The sequence below is a fragment of the Arachis ipaensis genome, chromosome B06, assembly GCF_000816755.2.
Source record: "Arachis ipaensis cultivar K30076 chromosome B06, Araip1.1, whole genome shotgun sequence".
Classification (NCBI taxonomy): domain Eukaryota; kingdom Viridiplantae; phylum Streptophyta; class Magnoliopsida; order Fabales; family Fabaceae; genus Arachis; species Arachis ipaensis.
The window spans coordinates 113,775,489-113,795,496 of NC_029790.2; the positions used below are offsets into that span (position 1 = coordinate 113,775,489).

Genomic DNA, 20,008 nt, shown 5'->3' on the forward strand with positions numbered 1-20,008 from the left:
GATATTTTATAGAAAAGAACTTATTATAAATTTTATTTATAAAATTTTTTATTTAGTAGTTTTTAAGACAACTTACTAGTTTAGCGATTTTTTTAATAAAAAACTTAAATAATTGTTATTTTTATAAGATTTTTTTATAAAATTTTATACTATTTTATTGATTAACAATTTATATATTAAAATCTTTTTCTGAGATATCTACCCTAAAACTATGTTAAAAAACTAATTTTTTCATTCTTTTCTTGCATATTATCCTAAAATTATTTTTAAAAAAACATTGACGAAAAACAACAAAGATAAAGAAGAATTTTAAAAAATAAAAAATAACATTATTAATTTTTGTAGTGATAATAATTGTCATTATTGATTTATAAGTGGGCTCAGCAATAAAGGCCGCAGCATACAGGGCTCATTCTTCTCTATTTTAAAATTCTTCTCATACTCCGTCCAACATATAAAAAAAAAAAACCTGTCGCACGATCTCAAATTATTTTGTTTACTTCTTTCTCAGATCAAATAATCTAATCCCATCGCTGTTTTTCTTCGGTCCTCACTTTTCGCAGCGGCTCCACTCGTCTTCCACATCAGTCACAGCCAACTGCAGGTTCCAATTTTCTGTTTCATGTGTTCTTCGCTTTCGTCTTTGTGCTGGTTATCTTGATTTGTTTCCGTCCTAATGCGTCTTCCAACTTCAATTCTTTATGATTGTTATTCTTGTTATCATCATTGTTATTGTTGCTATTATTATCTGTTTTGGATATTGGTTGATCTTAAAGTTAGAACTTAGAAGTCAAAGGCTTTTGACATCACATCTTTTCTTTTGTGTCCAACCCCTACCCGTTGGAGTTCAGATTTCAGTGGGTAGAGAGGCTGGCCAATCTTTTTGACGGTTACATTCAAAATCTAAACATTTAGGTCGCAAAAGCCCATATATATATGTTTGCTTTCCGATCACTTGCGATTCGTGTGATAAGAAGATTTAATGTCAATCTTGTATTGCCTTAATAAGAAGATTTGGATGTTCTTTGATCCATCACTTGATTCGAGTTGATTTTTACTCAAATATTAATAGAAACTTGGAATTAATTATGCACAGAATTTATGATCTAATTTGGAGCAAATGTTCAACCTAGTCCCTAAATTTTTATGCTTGCATCAAGTTGGTTCCCAAATATTTTTTGAATCAATGTGGTACTGATATTTTCTCGGTGAATCATGTTCGTCCTGCGATTCATTAATGGAGTCCTTGCATGGATAGGTTTGTCATCAGGTGGTACTACAGTGGCTAGAAGATGACATAAGATGAGTTGGAAGAATAAGAATTTGTTTGTTTTACTGGGAAATAGTAGTTAATGTGGGGTGGGGTGTGAATTCATTTTTGTATTTGGTGTTTGAAGGGCAAATATGACGTTTTCGTGGGATTCACTCAACAACGAAACAATCTCGTCTTGCTTGAGTGCCACTTTGGCACTTAACAGTTCGCGATAGCATTCTGTTAATGGAAGTTTTCACAATGTCTAATTTGATTCATGGGAAAATATCGGTTACCAAGTTGATTCAAAAATAATTTCTAGGACCAGCTTGATATGAGCATTTACTCATTTAATGTGTGTATAGATGTTGAAGAGTTTTAATCCTTATTATGTAGCTCTGGTAATTTAGTTGCTGCTATGTGTATATTAACATTCTTAGATATGTGTTTAGTTTCTCACTGTTCGAGTATTTAAATATTAGTTAGGATGGTGTAGTTAGATACTTGAATTATTATCTGAATTTAACTTAAATAGTTATCTTTCTCCTCTCTTTTTTTCACACGACTAAACACCTATAAGTAGGTTGCACCGTGTATCATATTGATTCTCAAAAATTACAGATCCTCTTTTCTAAATCTCTTCCCTTAGTCTCTACCAATCACAAAATTAAATGATGATTATTTATTGCTAATTGGTTATACTTTATATAATGTTAGTTGCTTCTGTAGTGTTATTATGTGATTGCACTTTATGTGACTTTCATATTTCTGAAGTTGTAGTTTATCTTGAAATTGGAGACATAGTTTGAAGGGAAGCTTCCTTGCTAGCCCAGGTAAATTTGCTTCCTAATTCTTGCCTCTTTAATTTTATGGATATTCACTTTTACAACCAAATCAGTATGAGCTTTTTATGTTTGAACATCAAGACATCTGTGACAAGTCCCTGGTTGCTGTTTGTTTTTCTGCACAAATCACTTTCTTAATGCCATGATGTTTGCATTTTGTTAAACATGACAGACACTCAGACAGGAATGGGATGTCGATAACTTGATATAAATCGCTCTACATCCATCAGTTCTTTCACTTTGTTTTCTTCTTAAAGGATTTTTTCCCCTTTAAGATTTGTTAATTATACATTAAGCACATGGATTGCAAGTAGCCGAAGTCAAGTTCTGTGATGGTTATTTATTGTGTATTGTGGAAGGGAAGGACAATAGTTATTCACACATATTTGTGAAAATGAGTTTTATGTTAATAATGTGGAGATAATTGGTATTTTCATAATTTTATATTTATTATTTGTAAACATGTTGTATGGGTTAGAATGAATTAATATATATAGTATAAATTTAATTATAAAAATCATTTATCGTACCCTACACTATGATATATGATTTGGTCTCTATATATTAACAGGCTTTGGAAGCTTAAAACAACAGTTCAGACCAACATCCAGTTCTAATTCTATAATTTTCCCGTAAATTCTTCCTTCCATTCCATGGCAAATCCTTTCTCAGATTTCAAGTACTCAGATGGTCTAACTGTAGTGGGCATCTCCTTCTGCACAGCTATTGTTTGTGAGGCTATCTCATGGGTTCTGATCTACCGCACCAATTCATACAAGAACCTTCGCTCTTCAATCGACAAAGCCTCCAAGAAGCTTGAGACAATGAAGACAGAGAGCAACAAAATCAACATCAAGAAGTCTAAGACCAAAAAAATTGACCGTGTTGAGACAAGCCTGAAAGAATCCAGTCGTGACTTGTCTCTCTTCAAATTCAAGTCTGGGGGTGTGGTTGCGCTAGTTCTCTTTGTGGTCTTTGGTTTGCTAAATTCACTCTTTGAAGGCAAGGTAGTTGCCAAATTACCCTTTAAACCTTTTGGTCTTGTTATGAAGATGAGCCATCGAGGGTTACAGGGTAGTGACCCCACTGATTGTTCCATGGCATTTCTATACTTCTTATGTTCCATTAGCATCCGAACAAATTTGCAGAAGTTCTTGGGTTTTGCACCACCAAGGGGTGCAAGCGGCAGCCTCTTTCCCATGCCCGATCCGAAGACCAGTTGATCATGTTTTGCTATGTATTGTAAACCTTTATTCCCTTATTTTTAGGTTGAAGATAATCTGGAGCCGCATAACTGTAGCAATTTATGATTTATGACCGGGTTCTTAATGCAACCATCATTTCCGTTTTTATAACTGGTGCTGAAGGTCGTTAATTTCCAATTTCAGTTTTAAGATCATGATTTTCTTGTCAAGTTTTGATTTATATACAATAAACTGTACCCTTGGCTTTGCTACTATAGAAACGGATTTTCTTCTCTGTTTTAATTATTTTTTTTTTCCGAAAAATGTTCTCCCAAAATAAGGCCAATAATTTGTTTATAGAATCACCTAAGAGAGGGAAGAAAATAATAATTATCATGTGATTTCTGATGAATGTCATGTATGTCATTTAGTTATAAATTTTGCTTATGACTCTGATTTCCATTGAGTAGGTAACAAGCCTTTAATGGTTTCATAAGAACGTGGCTCCATTATTTGCTTGGCTCGAGCTCCTTTCACCTTAACACTTCCAGTGTTTCTTAATGGAGAATTTTCGTTTTTGAGATATTTTGATTTGAGGTCATCTTTAAGTGAATGGTTTTGATGAGCTGTGGTTAGATTCTCTTGTGAATGGTCTTTTCATTTTTTGGTCAGGAGAATAGGTTGGACAACTTTCAATACTAGGCATTATAGCATGATAACGACACAACAGTCACCCACACTATACACTCAGTCACCCAACACTAAATACTGGAACTTGGCCCCTGTGGGGATCGAGCAACTCTTGATCAGTGATGCTATGGGGATGTCTCTGCCCCGAAATGTTCCTGTTTTAGTGTAGGCTATTTGGTTTTTTAGGCCTATGGCACTTTTGTTTACCAAAAACCCCACTAAGGGTTTTCTTGTGAATGGTCTCGAGTAATGTCTAGGTTTAGTTAGTGTCTCCCATAATGCCAAAATTGTGTCTGATCCCTATTTTTTGGCGGACAGAGGATTGGAAAAAACACCTTTATATATTTTTGTATTTGGTTCTTTCTTTAAATAAATTTCTTTTTCTTTGTCTCTTTTCCGAAACAATGACTAAAGTGGTCTTCATGCATAGAAGCTGTGATGAAACACAGACCCTGAAATAATAACTATCTTTTGATGTAGCACAAATGTTAAAATTAGCCAGTCCACGTCTCACCCAAAAATCTAAGTAATTACAATCGAAAAAAATAAAGTAAATAAAAATCTGAGTAATTGCCAAACGTTATTTATGTATAACTCGACCCTACATAATGGCAATTTGATTTGAAAAATTGTCAAACAGACTCTTAAAATCATATCAAGGCTTGAGAAGGGCTGCATATAGATGCTGAATGCGGAATGGATTTTCTCTTCTTTTTTCATAACTCAAATGTGATTTTTATCATCAAATTTTAACCCTTAAGTCAGATTAACAGAAAATACACAAGAGAAAAAATTGCATTATGTAAAAAAAAAAAAAAAATTCATATTTGAGTATCACATGAAAATATCCACTCTGCATGCTGAATAATGAGTTGTGGTGGGATGGAGGTGGAGCCATGGAAGAGTTTGTAACCCTTTTTTGTTTTTTCTTTTTGGTAGTTTTTCCTTTTTCTTGGTGGTGGGATGGAGTACTTTTTCGGCGAATCAGGGTATTCACCTTCAATTAATCTTAGCTAGACGCTAGTTTGTAAGTGAAATAATTGGCTCGAAGTTTTAAACTTTTTTGTACCCAAGTCAACGGTTGAATTATGAGCACTTGGTGTGAGGAAAGATAAATGTCTTCTGCTCATCCACACACACTCTGAGTTGGAATGGAAAAATTAGTAGTGTTTTTCTTTCAAGATAATACTCAATTTAGCCCCTCAATTTATACGCAAACTTCAATTTAGTCCTTAAAATTTTAATTGTCTCTATTTAGTTTTCAAACTTTGCAAATGTGACTCACTTTAGCTTCTAGGCTAATTTTCGACGCACAAACATTAACGGAATGCTGATGTAGACAGTCAAATACCACGTTGGACTCTATAAAACGACGATTTTTTTGTTTTGGCACTCAAATAGTCCAAAAAAACATCATAAGTGGTATTTATTGAAACGTTTTTCTCCTAAAACAAGTAATCCGGCATCATTTTTGGACTATTTAAGCGCCAAAATCCAAACAACGTCGTTTTGTAAGTTCCAGTATGACATTTGATTGTCCATGTCAATGCTTCATTAACGTTTTTGTGCCGAAAATTGTCCCAGTGACTAATGTGAATTACGTTTGAAAAGTTTGGAGATTAAAAAAAGTCAATTGAAACTGTAGGGATTAAATTGAGGTTCGCATGTAAATTTAGGGACCAAATTGAATATTAACTCTTCTCTTTCTTTAAATATTTAACCTTTTTTTTCTTTTAAATTCCCTAACCTTATAAATTTGCCAATGCAACAAAAGGATATGTGATCAAAGCAGCCAGTAATATAGAGTAATTCTCCACATCCAAGCAATTTACATTCAAGTTCATTCAAGTGATTTGAGTTACGCGTTTCTTTTTCATGTTCTCTTCTCCCCTCCTCTTCTTCTTCTTATCCTCCTCCTTTTTTATTATTTTTCAATTTTGTTACCGTTGTCACCAACACCATCTCTTCCTCTTCCTCTTATTGGAATTTTGTCTCCTCCTTTCTTTTCATCTTTCTCCTCCATCATTGTTATCGTCATTGTCTTCTTCTAATACGTATCGTCGTTATCGTTATCATCGAATTCGAATTTATATAATGGATGATTTTCGATTCATTTGGTACTATACAATAGTTTTATTTTGAGCTAATTTTTGGTTCATTCGAGAAGCAAGTGTTTTTGAATTTGAATTTATATAATGAAAAATTTTCGGTTCATTTGGTATTCTACAATAGTTTTGTTTTGATAATATTTTCGGTTCATTCGAGACGCATGTTTTTTCTGAATTTGAATTTATATAATGGACCATTTTCAGTTCATTTGGTATTATACAATGATTTTATTTTGATAATATTTTCGGTTCATTCGATCACCACAGAGAATCAGAATCAATAAAGATGTTAGCAAAATGTTGGTGTTATTGGTGATGACGATAATGATGATGGAGGAGGAAGAAGAAAAGGACGGAGGAGATCAAAGAAATTCAAATAAAAAAGAAACAGGAGGAGGAGGAGAAGGAGGAGGAGGAGATGGATGTAGTAGTATGGTGGTGGTGACGATGACAATAATAAAAAAAAGATGAAGAAAAAGGAGGAGGAGGAGGAGGAGGAGGAGGAAAAAGAAGAAGAAGTCTCAGCATAAACTAAATAACTTAGATAAACTTAAATATAAAATTGTTTGAATGTGTAAAGGGGCTCAATAATATATGTTGGGAAAATAACGAGTAAAAGATGATAAAAATAAATTTTATTATGATTTTAAAATACGATTAAATCATTATCTTTAAAGATATATTCTTCTATCTAAAGTTACTATTAGATTGATAATAATATTTTGGCACATTATAATAAAACCTCTAAGAATTCTTTTGCCAAGCAATAATAAGAAATTTTATATTCCCTTTAACAAAAAAAATTTAGAATTCTCAATAATTAAACTGGCACACTTAATTAATAAAGTATATGTGTAAAGAATATGTACTAAAATTAAGTATTTTTTTTAGTATAAATTTTGAAAATTTTAACGAAATGTATAATTGATTAAATCAATATTCCATGCGTAGTATAATATAATTTTTATATTCATATATGTGAAATTTTTTAATAAATATTATTATCAATTTATTAAAATTTTAATTTATCCTTCTAATTTATTTATAGGAAATAAATTTTATATCTTATTACTCCATTTGTTGAATAATTTTTTAGTATCCATTAAACTTTAAAATTATTGGTCAGTGAAATGAGGTTGAGTTCCTATCATTTAATCATAATACATTTTAATTTGATTTTACCGATAGCCTCTTTGATTTTATTCCTTGACAAACATTGAGTCAAAAAATCCGCTAAATTTCTTTTATATTTGTTAATTGCTTTACAAACTCATGTTTCAAACTTGTGTGTCTAGAATTTTCATTATAAATCTTAGAGGTAATGACCAAATCAGTACCCGAAAGATTCAAACGCTGACATTTTAGTACCTCACTATTGTTATTGACAAAATGGTCCTTAAAAGGTTTTAAAATTTGACAAGCGTACCCACGAGTTCACCGGAGCACATTTCCGGCAAGCATAGTGCTGATGTGGCCACCGTGTTTTGATGACTTGGCAAACCACCCTCAAAGTTCCCTCCCCAATACACACTCCCTCCCCTTCCCTCTCCCTCCCTGTCGCAGCCCCCATCCCCAACGCACACTTCTCCCTAATCGCAGTCCCCGCCGCATCACAAGCCTCTCCCCAACGTACACTTTCCCTTCCTCCCTCAACACCACCATTCACAGCAACAACAACTTTAACATCAACAGCAACAACAACCTCCACCACTCTCTCTCTCCACCACTCCCCCTTCCCCAACGCACACTTCCCTCTTCCTCCCTCAACACCACCATTCACAGCAACAACAACCTCAACATCAACAGAGTTGTCCCAAATCATGAATTGTCCCAAATTTTTAGGTTAAATTATCATTCAAAAAGATTAATCACAATAAAACTCAGAAACAAATTCATATACAATAATCAAAATAAAATAAAATAAAATAAAATAAAATAAAATAAAACTTAATACAGACACCACCAAAGCAAGAATAGAAGAAGAACACCAACACCAGACACAGAGGGGGCAGGACACGATAGAGCCAAGATGAAACCCAGACAGAGGAGGCATGGTAATGACTGGGGGCTAGCAGCAAGCAGATACAAGCAGTGAAGGCGACAGCGGTGAAGGCGTGTAGACAACACAATGCTACGAAGGAGACACTGGCGGACGCAGAAGACCCGACGACGAGATGGCGACAGTGCGGTGTCGATGACACTGGCTCTGTAAGACTGAGAAGGTTGAGCTCTACTACTGTTTTGGGGGAGAGTGAGTTGAGAGTGTGAGACACTGTGTTGGGAAGGGAATTAGAATTCAAAGAGGCAAGGGAAGGGGATTAGGGTTTAGAAAGGGGGATTTTGGACTGAGGAGTGGGGAAGTGCGTTGGAGATGGGGAATTAGGGTTAGAGAGGGGGAGGAAAGAATTAGGGTTGGGGAGGGGGGAGAATGCATTCAGGAAGGGGAAGGGGGGAGTGCGTTGGGGAGGGGGAAGGAGAAGGAGAAGAATTAGGGTGGAGAAGGGTATTTGCCATGTCATCAAAACATAGTGGCCATGTCTCTTATTATATGGTAAAAGTATTGTTGATTTGTTATCACAAAAATTGAAATGATTCTCACTTGTTGTGGCCTTAATTTTATTTCATATAAGTATATAACAAATTTTTTAGTCATTCTGTGTCTTTACTTGAAGTTTATAAAGCTACAAACTCAGTCTTTATAATAGAATATGGAATACATATTTGTTTCTTTTAAGGCCAAACTTATTGTTCTACTTTCTATGGTGAAAATCCATCTTAAACTAGATTTATTATTATTAAGATTTGTAATCCAACTTACGTCGAAATATAACCTTCCAAAACTATGTGATATTCACTATAATGTAATCCCAAGTTTATGGTTTTGTTGAGATAATAAAAAACTTTGTTATAGCTTTTATTTGTTAGTTTCTAGGATTCTCTAGAAAATTTGATAGTTTACACATAACAAATACTATATTAAATCTGGTATAATGCATTGTATTGCATACATTAAATTTTATACAGCACTATTATATTCTAATTATGCTACAGCCTACAGGTCTTTCCATGTTCTCGTCTAATTTAAAATTAAGATCATAGGGTGTATGAGCTTCTTTAATTGTGAGATGATTAAATATTTTAATACCTTTTTTATTTAAAGCCAATTCATTATTAGAAATCTTTATGCCTAATATTGTATCAACTTCATTCAAATTCTTCATCTCTTGAAGTTAGATATGCATTCGTTACTCGAATATGGAATCAAACCTTAGATACTCCATAATTCTTAATAAATTTTAAATAAATATATCTCTTTGAACTATTATGTGAGAAATTACTTAATAACACTACTGATTAATCAAACTTATCATGCCATTATTTAAGCGCTTGTTTTAAGTCACAGAACGACTCAACTAATTTACAAACTTTTTTTTTATTTTCATATGGCACATAACATTCTGGTTGATCCATATAAATTTATTCATTTAGAACATTTGTCTTAACATTCATTTAATGTATGTGAAGTTTGTAAATGGATGCTAATGTTATAAGTGTCTTAATAGAGGTCATTCTTATCACAAGAAGTAATTCATTATTGCTGATAGCACTAGGTCTTAGATCGGACTCTCCACCACTTTGAAAAATTGAGGGGGTAACAAATATCAATATTCTCTACAAACTCAAATCCAAGCAACCACAAGTTCAGAGCAATAAATTTCAGATATCATAGATCTTTCGAAGGTGGAGGACATGCAATCATAATTGCATCAGAGGAGCTCCACAAATCTATTTCACTTTCATTCCAATATGAATATAAACTCTTCAATCTAGATTGAAATGCATTCAAATCAATATCATATATACTTTTTGCTACACTGGCCTTTCCACCGAGAGGTTGTGCACTTCTATTGTGATGTTCTCCCATAGTTTGCTACCACTCTTTGAATGAGTAATTATGAGAAGACTTCAATTCAGTGAATAATTAATGTTCACCTTTTCATTCTTTGTGCATTTGGGGTGTGTGAAAGGTAAAATCTCTCAATCTTCAATTTGGGAATTCAAAAGCTCGAATTAGTAGCGGTGAAAACGAGAACAATTTTGCAATTAGAGTTTCAAAATTTTAATGCATAAGTTGTATACACACATGGTTTTGTGGATATGCAATGCGCTTTAGAGGGAAATGGAGCATTGTGCTAACAAAAACAAAAAGATTAAGGAATACATAGATGACAATGATGATCTCTTTCAGGTTAGAATTGAGAAAGTATGGTTCATCTATTAATGATGATTATTGTCATCACAAACACAAAACACATTTTTCTTCAAACGAAAATGACGTCATTTTTCTGAGTGTGTAGGGGCTTAATGGTCCCAACGAATAGGCAGCTATCTGCGTAGGATGTGTACAGGCCATGTCACACCTTAAACATTACACCTCAACTTTTTTTTGTCAACTTTAACAGTGAGAGCTACAGAAGGGCCTAATTGTCTAATGAAAAAGGTGGACAGAAACCAATTTGTCATTTTTCAAATGTTAAGGGGTGGCTTGCCTATTTTCAAAAAGAACAGGCGTTGAAAACGGTATTTACTCTTTAAAAAAATCCAAAATTTGATGAGACCCAAACATAAATCTCTTATTATCTTCTGAACTTACTCATTCTTTCTATCCTCGCCTCTTTTTCTCTGATAAACATCTCAGTTTTTTTCCTCCCACCATCTCTTCTTCTTTTAATCAGTTTTTCTTTCGTTTCTCTCTCTCTCTCACACACACACACACACACACACACACACACACACATTTTCTTCTTCTAATAGTTTTCTTACTCTCACATCATATTTTGTTCTTATGATTTGCTTGAGTATTGAGTCCGAAAAATGGAGGACCAACACAGATGCGATTAACATTGATGAACGACCGAGATGGACAATGGAGAATGACAAGGAGATGAACGCGACTCTGGCAAAAGGATACAATGCCGAAAAAAGCAGGTCTAGATAGTAGAAAACCAATAGAAGAGGTGCAGATAAAGAGAAGAGAACAAAAAAGATAGATATGTGTTTTTGTTTTATTTTTTCAAAAATTGTTTGGGTACCAGATCAATCAATTCATGGGTTCCCGACCAATTTTTTCAATTCAACTCCAGTTATCAATTTGGGCAGTTTATCCATCTGACTGAATCGAGCTAACTACTAGACTACAATTTTTTCGATTTGACCAGGTAGTTCGATTCAGTTTTCAGAACCATGATTACAACTTGGAGATGGTCTCCTCCATATAAAACGAGGCTTTGACTTTGTTGTGTAGTTGTCTCTTGTTTTTGTGTGGTGAGTTATTCGACTTTCCTTATTAGGATTTGTTTGGATAGAGGTTAAAAAATAAAAATAGATGAGTTAATACTTAAATTAATCTCTGAAATTTATTTCTAGCATTAAATTGATTCATAAAATTTTAATTGTCTCAATTTGGATTCTGAATTTTCACTGAATGGATCAGGTGAGTCTCTCGATTAATTAAGGGTTACCCATGAAGGGGACTGACAAAGGGAGAAAACAAATAGACGGATAAATTTGAATAGTACAATTTACTTTGCAACATTTTATCTTATTGAATATAGGGATTTTTCTTTTGTAAGACGCATGGTGATGTTTTACTAGTCACAATTACGTATATGCTTTGTTCTTTTTGTAAAACTCCATAATTCTGTTGCAAATCTTGATAAGTTTGAGAAGGTCCCAAGTTCAACAAAACAATCATCCACGTAGCATGTAAAATAACCATCCAGCTACATAGAGAACTGAACATCCCGCATTTGTTACCTGTTTATACGTAAACCGAATCTAATAAAATAACCATCCAATTACTAATTAAAACAACCATCTCCACACCTAATGAATTGAGCATTTAGTATATTTAACATGTGATTACTTAAATAACCATCCACATATGAATAAAAATAACCATTTGCCAACATAGTGAAATGAACATCTGGAATATTCGTCATTGACCACAACTTATAACACTTTTGGGTTAAACTTCTCCTTAATCACATATTCATGATATTAACGGCATATGTTTTATAATTGAAAAAATTTACACTTTGTGATATATTTACATTATGGAATATGACATAATTAAGTAGGATTTAGCAATGTAATAACATGTCTATTATAATTTAATCACTTATATCTAACTGCAACAACTCCAAGCATACTTGAATTCAGTGAATGGTAAACTAAATCTAATTCAACAATATGACCACATTCTGTCTCATTAGTTTCTAGCTCAGTCATGTCCGTCACTTCTATGACCTGCAATCGAACATAAACAAAAAAAACCAACCAAAGGAATTAAGTGACATATGGTACTATGACATAAATATCAGCAATATAAACCACCAAAAAAATGACTAACTTAAACCGGATTAAGCGTGTTAGTAAAATTTTAGTTTATAATAGGCACCATGCTCACAATATTTTTTAACAAAGTCTTCTAATCAGGCAAAAAGTAAGCAACCAGAGTGAAGTAAAAGTAACTGACTAGTCCACTAACGTGATTATGGAATTTGAACTAAATATTGGACAGGACATGAATTCAAAGCAGACATATTCCATTTAAGGATATGAAATGAAAAACAGTGTGTAATCAAAAGCAAGCTTAATAATGGAGAATGCAATTGTTATCTTCACATTGGCTAAATAGTATTCTGCCATTTGTCAAGGGATGCAATGAATGTAGCATTGACAAACAAACTTTGTCATGGATGCATATTACAATAGCTCCATAACTCCATGAATTGGGAATGAAGCAAAAGCTGTCACAGTATTTGGTTATCACTGGAAGCAATGAGACTATAATTGACAAAGTCACCTGTGCTATGTTGGACAATTGGAGCCTGTCTTCATGGTGTATGAATTGAAATGTTTACACTAGTGCAATCAAAAGGACTATCAATTAATTGAGAATTGAACCAAAAAGTGGTCCTTAAAATTCTCTTTTATGGAAAAAAATCTCTTTTTAAGTTGAATTAAGAAAGTTTTGATTATTATTCTTTGGGAAAAAAAATCCAAAAAATCGAAATAATATTTAATTACTACCTCATTGGAGCATTTTAGAAATGGAAAATACTCCTCATATATCTAAGAAATAAACTTGAGAAACCAAGAAGAAGTGAAAATGAGGAAGCATACCTTGTTGTTGCTTTAATGCGTTCTTCCAATGTTGGATTTGGAGGAAGCTTAGATTTGTAAACAGGAAATGTTAAAACCACACCAGGATGATGAGACCCTAAAAGCCTAAAAGAGCTTGTCAGAACGGCTTTCCCAGTGGCCCTGGCCCTTAAAATATTCTCTCTATCCTCCTAAATCATGCAAATAAATTGCAATTAAAAGAAGAAAAAGGAAAAAATAACATGTGCACTACAAAACTAAGGTTGTTAATTACCTTCCCAGACATCATATCAAGAGATTCAAGGTAGGAAAGGGTTTTCTGGGCAAAGATCACCGGTGCATCACCGGTCCATCCGTTTTATGTCAAATAAAAATTGACTATTTGAGTCTGGAGCTCAACTTGAGGACCATATATACATTTTCTTTACTTAATCGAATCTTTGAAAGGTCTAAGAGACTGAGTTTAGTTGCTTAAAAATAAGACACGCATAAAACAGCACCTAATTCAAACAAGCTAATAATATAGTAAAACCAACTAACAGTCACTAGAATGGAAACCAACCATCCATATACATAGTAAAGTAACCATCCGCTTTGTACGGTATCTCATCATGTTCACATTGAATTACCATCAAAGACAAAAGCAATCATATATCTAATATTAAGTCAACATGTTTACATTGAATGATAATCAAACACAAAAGCAAACTTATTATTAATTTATTGACTATTCGAGTCTGAAGCTTGACCTGAGGACCATGTATACATTTTCTTTACTTAATCAAATCTTTAAAATGTCTCAAAGACCGAGCTAAGTTGCTTAAGAACAAGACACGCATCATACAGTACCTGATTCAAACAAGCTAACAATATAGTAAAACCAAATAACAGTCACTAGAATGTAAACCAACCATCTGGATACATGATAAAGTAAACAACCCAACAACATAACCCAAATAGCAATCTTTACAATGAAAATCAACCATCCGGATACATAGTAAAGTAACCATTTGTTTCATGACAAATAAGGATTGAATACATTGAAATTGCAACCATGGTGTTCCCGCGCTAAGATAAAATCAAATTCAAACATCAATAACAACAACTTGTTCAACACATTCCAATACATTGAAATTACAACCATGGTGTTCTTCACTATGAAGAATCAAACAACTCAACAAGATTCATTGCATGTACAACTAGTTGCAAGTGAAACAGTTATCATCACATTAAAAAATTAATCAACTAACCTATGGTAGCTGGTCGATGACGGAAGATGGTGGGTGCCGTAGTAGCAATGAGGGTGACATGTTCAGTGGTCACGGCTTCAACGGGCTGAGATGCTACTGCGGCGGACACAGGATGCAAGCCCCAGTATGGGTACTGGTCCTGAAGAGAGCCAGAACCCAGGCTCGAGTGACGCGCCACTCAATCGACGAAGGAGGTCTCCGGCGGTGCCACAAAAGAATCACGATGGGAAGCAGGCGCCGACGGAACTGGTTGCTGCCGGCGACGGAAGAAGTGCGGATGCGAGGGAGAGGGGTGCACTTGCGGTCGTAGCTGATGGAGGTTCAGCTGTCTTTAGCGCCACTGCGGTAGAATGCTCAGAGGAGGACGTGCCAGGGGTGGGGGGAGGGTTGCCATCGGTAGAGGTAGAAGGAATTGGGGAAAACCTGATTTCAATTAGTGATTGGATGGTTAAAATTTGAATGGGATTTTTGAAATTAGGCTAAAATGTGGGTTGTTTTTTTTTTTAATTTATATTGGGCTAAATAACCAACCTATTGTACACATTGTAAAGATTCCTCATTGTCTCTTTAGCGGAGTTCTTTGTTTAATTGTATTTGTACAAAAGTTGTTAATGTTGAGATTTGTCACTATAAGAAATTCACTGAAATCTATCGAATTTATTATCGAATTTACTGTCAAACTTTGAGTGGGACGTTACTGTCGGAATTTCATAGGGATTGGCACAAAATTTGTTTGGCCAAAAAATTGCTGTTAGATTCAGTATTCTATCCCAAATTCTGATAGTAATTTTTGGTGTGAATTTGGATTTTATTGGCTCCAATATTACCGTCGAATTTACCGATGAAAAATCTAACGATAAAGTCAATAAATAAAACGTGTCATTTTGATAAATGTTAGCTCGTTACTATTGGATTTTTTCGTGGATAATTCTGACCGAAAAATTGGGAAAATTTTGAAATGCTCTCTCCTTCTCCCTCACTTCTACATTTCCCTCTCTCTTCTCCTCTTCTCTCTCTTTCTCTCTCCTTCATTGAAGGTAGCTGTTGCTAGCCTCCTCTGTCACTAAACTGCTCGTTTGTCATCGCCAGTGTGTAGAATGTCATCGCTCTGCTGTGGAAGTATTGGAGCACAACTCAGCCGTATCTCCACTCACTGCAACCACTATGTTGTTGCCATTAGAGGTCCCCACTGTGCTGCCATTGGTGGCACAAATTCCCACACTTCGTACAACTGAACCAGCAAGTGCACTGGGTAGTCCAAGTAATACCTAAGCGAGTCAGGGTCGATCCCACGAGGATTGTGATTTGAAGCAAGCTATGGTTATCTTGTAGATCTTAGTCAGGCAAATAGAAGAGGTAGGTTTATTGTTTTAAACGCATAAAAGAAAATAAAGAGAACTTAACTAGGTTGAGATGTTTATAATGATAAGAAGATGGTTAAGACTTGGAGATGCTTTGTTCTTCTGGATAACTCTGGTTTTACTGTCTTCTTCAACTGTGAATGATTTCTTCTATGGCAGGCTGTATGTGGTTGCTAATGCTCCTCCAGATCTAAACACTAGGGTTAGTGTGGATCCATTCTGATTGATGGTGAAGCTCCTGCAGTCCATTCTCCTTAATGATCCTACTCAAAACGCCACAGACAAGGTTGAATCTTCCGGATCAAAGAATGGTGTGCCTTTGGGTTCTAGCCTCTACCACAAAGACTCTAATCTCCCCATACCTCGGCTGAACTGATGTTTCGAGAAGTCCCCAACGAAGTCCTGGATTAGCCGTCTAAGAGATGTATAATCAAGCTAGTCATTCATCATTGTCCGATGAAAGACGCACTCTGAACCCATGTAGAATGAGATAACCTTGTTCCATTTCAACGCATTCATAATGATGAAGAACGAAGATGCATCTTAGAATCGAGAATCAAACACCAATTGAAAAGAAACAGTAATACTTTTATTGATCCATAAAACTCAGCAGAGCTCCTCCCCTCAACCTAGGAGGTTTAGAAACTCATACTGATAGAGAATACAATGTAAAATTCGAAATATGCTGGTAATACCTTTCTAGCTATGATCTTCTCCCTTAAATACTAAACTAATGACTAAGGATTACATAAAAAGGGTAAAACAGTCTTTTAGTGCTAAAATCCACTTTCGGGGCCTACTTGGTTAGTGTTTAGGCTGAGCTTTGATGAGATCCACGTGCTAAGAGGCCTCTAGGGCATTGAACGCTGGCTAGGAGGTCCTTTATAGGCGTTGGACGCTGTTCTCTTCTCCTTTGGGCGCTGAACGCCAGAATAGGGCAGGAGGCTGGCGTTGGACGCCAGTTTTGAGCCTTCAATTCTAAAGCAAAGTATGGATTATTATATATTGCTGGAAGGCTCTGAATGTTAGATTTTCATATCCGTTGAGAACGCTCCATTTGGACTTCTCTAGGTCCAGAAAAACTCTTTTGAGTGCAAGGAGGTCAGATCCGGACATCATCTGCAGTGCTTTCTCTGCCTCTGAATCAGATTTTTACTCCAGCTCCTCAATTTCAGCTAGAAAATACTTGAATTGCATAAAAACACAAAAACTCAAAGTAGAATCCAAAAATTTGAATTTTTTGCTAAAACCTATGAAAACTTAATAAAACTTAAATAAAACATACTAAAAACTATATCCAAATGATGTCAAAAAGCGTATAAAATACCGCTCATCAGAATACCAAACTTAAACTGTTACTTATCCCCAAGAAACCAAAAACAAAGTAGGATAAAAAGAAGAATAAGATACAGTAAATCTCAGAATTTTCAATGAAGCTCAGTTTCAATTAGATAAGCGGGACTTAGTAGCTTTTTGCTTCTGAATAGTTTTGGCATCTCACTATCCATTGAAACTTAGAAGTGTTGGTCTCTTTAGGAACTTAGAATCCAGATGATATTATTGAGTCTCCTAGTTTAGTTCTTTTTTATTCTTGAACACAGCTTTTAGAGTCTTGGCCGTGACCCTAAGCACTTTGTTTTCTAGTATTACCACCGGATACATAAATGCCACAAACAGTTAACTGGATGAACCTTTTCGGATTGTGACTCAGCTTTGCTAGAATCCCCAGGTAGAGGTGTTCAGAGTTCTTAAGCACACTCTGTTTGATTTAGATCACGACTTTAACTACTCAGTCTCAAGTTTTTCACTTAACACATTCACACCACAAGCATATAGTTAGGGAAACTTTTTTATTTGAAGTGCTTAGGCCAAGATTTTACTCCTTTTAGGCCCTCCTAACCATTGATGCTCAAAGCCTTGGATCCTTTTACCCATGCCTTTTGGTTTAAAGGGTTATTGGCTTTTTGCTCTTACCTTTTAGTTTAAAGAGCTATTGGCTTTTTCTGCTTTTTATTTTTCTTTTTTTTCTCTTTTTTTTCGCATTCAAAATTTTTTTTATTTTTATTGCATCTTGCTTTTTGCTGCTTTTTCTTGCTTCAAGAATCAATTTTTGGATTTTTCAGATTACCAATAATACTTCACTTTTATCATCATTCTTTCAAGAGCCAACATTCTTAATTTCAACTTCAAATATGCATTGTTTATTCATGCATTCGGAAAACAAAAGCAATGCCATCACATCAAGATAATTGAACTATTCTTATTACATAACTTGAAATTTATGTATCTCTCAATTCTTTTCAAATAAAATTTTCTTTTAAGTAATGGTGAGAGACATATGGAACATTTTATCACTTTAAGACATAGATAGAAATGATCATGCAATAAGAACAAGAGAACAGACAGATAACAGAAAAATAACAAAAGAAAAAGGGGATTAAGAGAACGAATCCACCTTTAATGGTGGCGGCTAGTACTCCTCCTTGAGGATCCAATGTAGTGCTTGATCTCTTCAATTTCACTCATTTGTCTCTGTTGTTCTTCCTTCATAGCCCTTTGATCTTCTCTAATTTCATTGAGGATGGTTGAATGCTCTTGATGCTCCACCCTCAACTGATTCATGTTAGAGCTTAATTCTCCTATAGAGGTATGCCATTGATCCCAATAGCTTTGAAGAGGAAAATACATCCCTTGAGGTATCTCAGGGATCTCATGTTGAGGTGGCTACACAGGCTCATGTGCATGCTCTCTAGTTTGCTTCATCCTCTTCTTAGTGATGGGCTTATCCTCCTCAATGAAGATGTCTCCTTCTATGACAATTCCAGCTGAATTGCATGGGTGACATATGAGGTGAGGGAATGCCAACCTTGCTTTGGTGGAGGGCCTCTCAGCTATCTTGTACAGTTCTTGAGGAATCGCCTCATGTACTTCCACCTCACTCCTAATCATGATGCAATAAATCATGATGGCTCTGTCAATGATCACTTCTGACCGATTGCTAGTAGGGATGATAGAGTGTTGGATGGATTCCAACCATCCTCTAGCTACAGGCTTGAGGTCAAGCCTTCTAAGTTGAGTAGGCTTGCCTTGGGAATCCCTTTTTCACTGTGCTCCTTCCACACAGATGTCTGAGAGCACTTGATCCAGTCTCTGACCAAAGTTGACCCTCCTAGTGTAAGGATGTGAGTCTCCTTGCATCAGAGGCAAGTTGAATGCCAACCTTACACTTTCTGGGCTAAAATATAAGATTCTCCCTTGGACCATGATGCTCCAATTCTTGGGATTTAGGTTCACACTAATATCATGGTTCTTCGTGACCCATGCATTAGCATAGAACTCTTGCACCATTAAGATCCCAACCTCTTAGATGGGATTGGTTAGGACTTCCCAACCTCTTTTTCGGATCTCTCTTCAGATTTTTGGATACTCATTCTTCTTGAGCCTGAAAGGGACCTTAGGGCTCACCTTCTTCTTTGCCACTACTTCATAGAACTGGTCTTGGTGGGATTTGGTGATGAATCTCTCCATCTTCTAAGATTCAGAGGTGGTGACTATGGCCTTTCCTTTCCTCTTTCTAGAGGGTTCTCCAACCTTGGGTGCCATAAGTGGTAATGAAAAGTAAAAAGCAACGTTTTTCCCACACCAAACTTAAAAGTTTTGCTCATCCTCGAGCAAAAATAAAGAAAAGAGAAGAATGGAGTAGAAGAAGAAGAAAATAGAAGAAGAAGGAGGGGGAAGGCAATTCGGCCAAGGGAGTTTTAGGATGTGTATAAAAGGTGTGTGTATGAAGGGTTAGAATGAGGGGTATTTATAGGAGTGGGCTAGGGTTGGTTTCGGTCATGGGTGGGATAAATGGGAGGAAAATTTAATTTTGAAGTGGGTGGGGGTTATGATGGTTTGAGAAAGTGATATGAATGTGATTGGGTTAGGATTTATAGGGAAGAGTGTATGGAAAAGTGTGAAAAAGAAGAGGGAAGAAGTGGGATAGGTAAAGATGCTGTGGGACCCACTGGTCCTAAGAGGCTAGGGGGATTCCCTGCCCTCTGTATTTGGGGTGTTGAACGCCCAGCCAATGCTCCTTGGATGGCGTTCAACGCCAGCAAGTTTGCCAGTTTGGGCGTTGAACGCCCAGCCAGTGCTCCCTGGCTAGC

General features: G+C 35.4%; 1 protein-coding gene across 1 annotated transcript; it reads left to right on the forward strand.

Moving 5' to 3' along the window:
• Nucleotides 490-3,496, forward strand: LOC107604920 (calcium load-activated calcium channel; the record flags this gene model as incomplete). The annotated part of the gene is given in 3 exon segments (XM_016306638.2): nt 490-604; nt 2,027-2,085; nt 2,669-3,496. A coding segment is annotated over 1 exon segment (570 nt). The 3' UTR covers nt 3,321-3,496.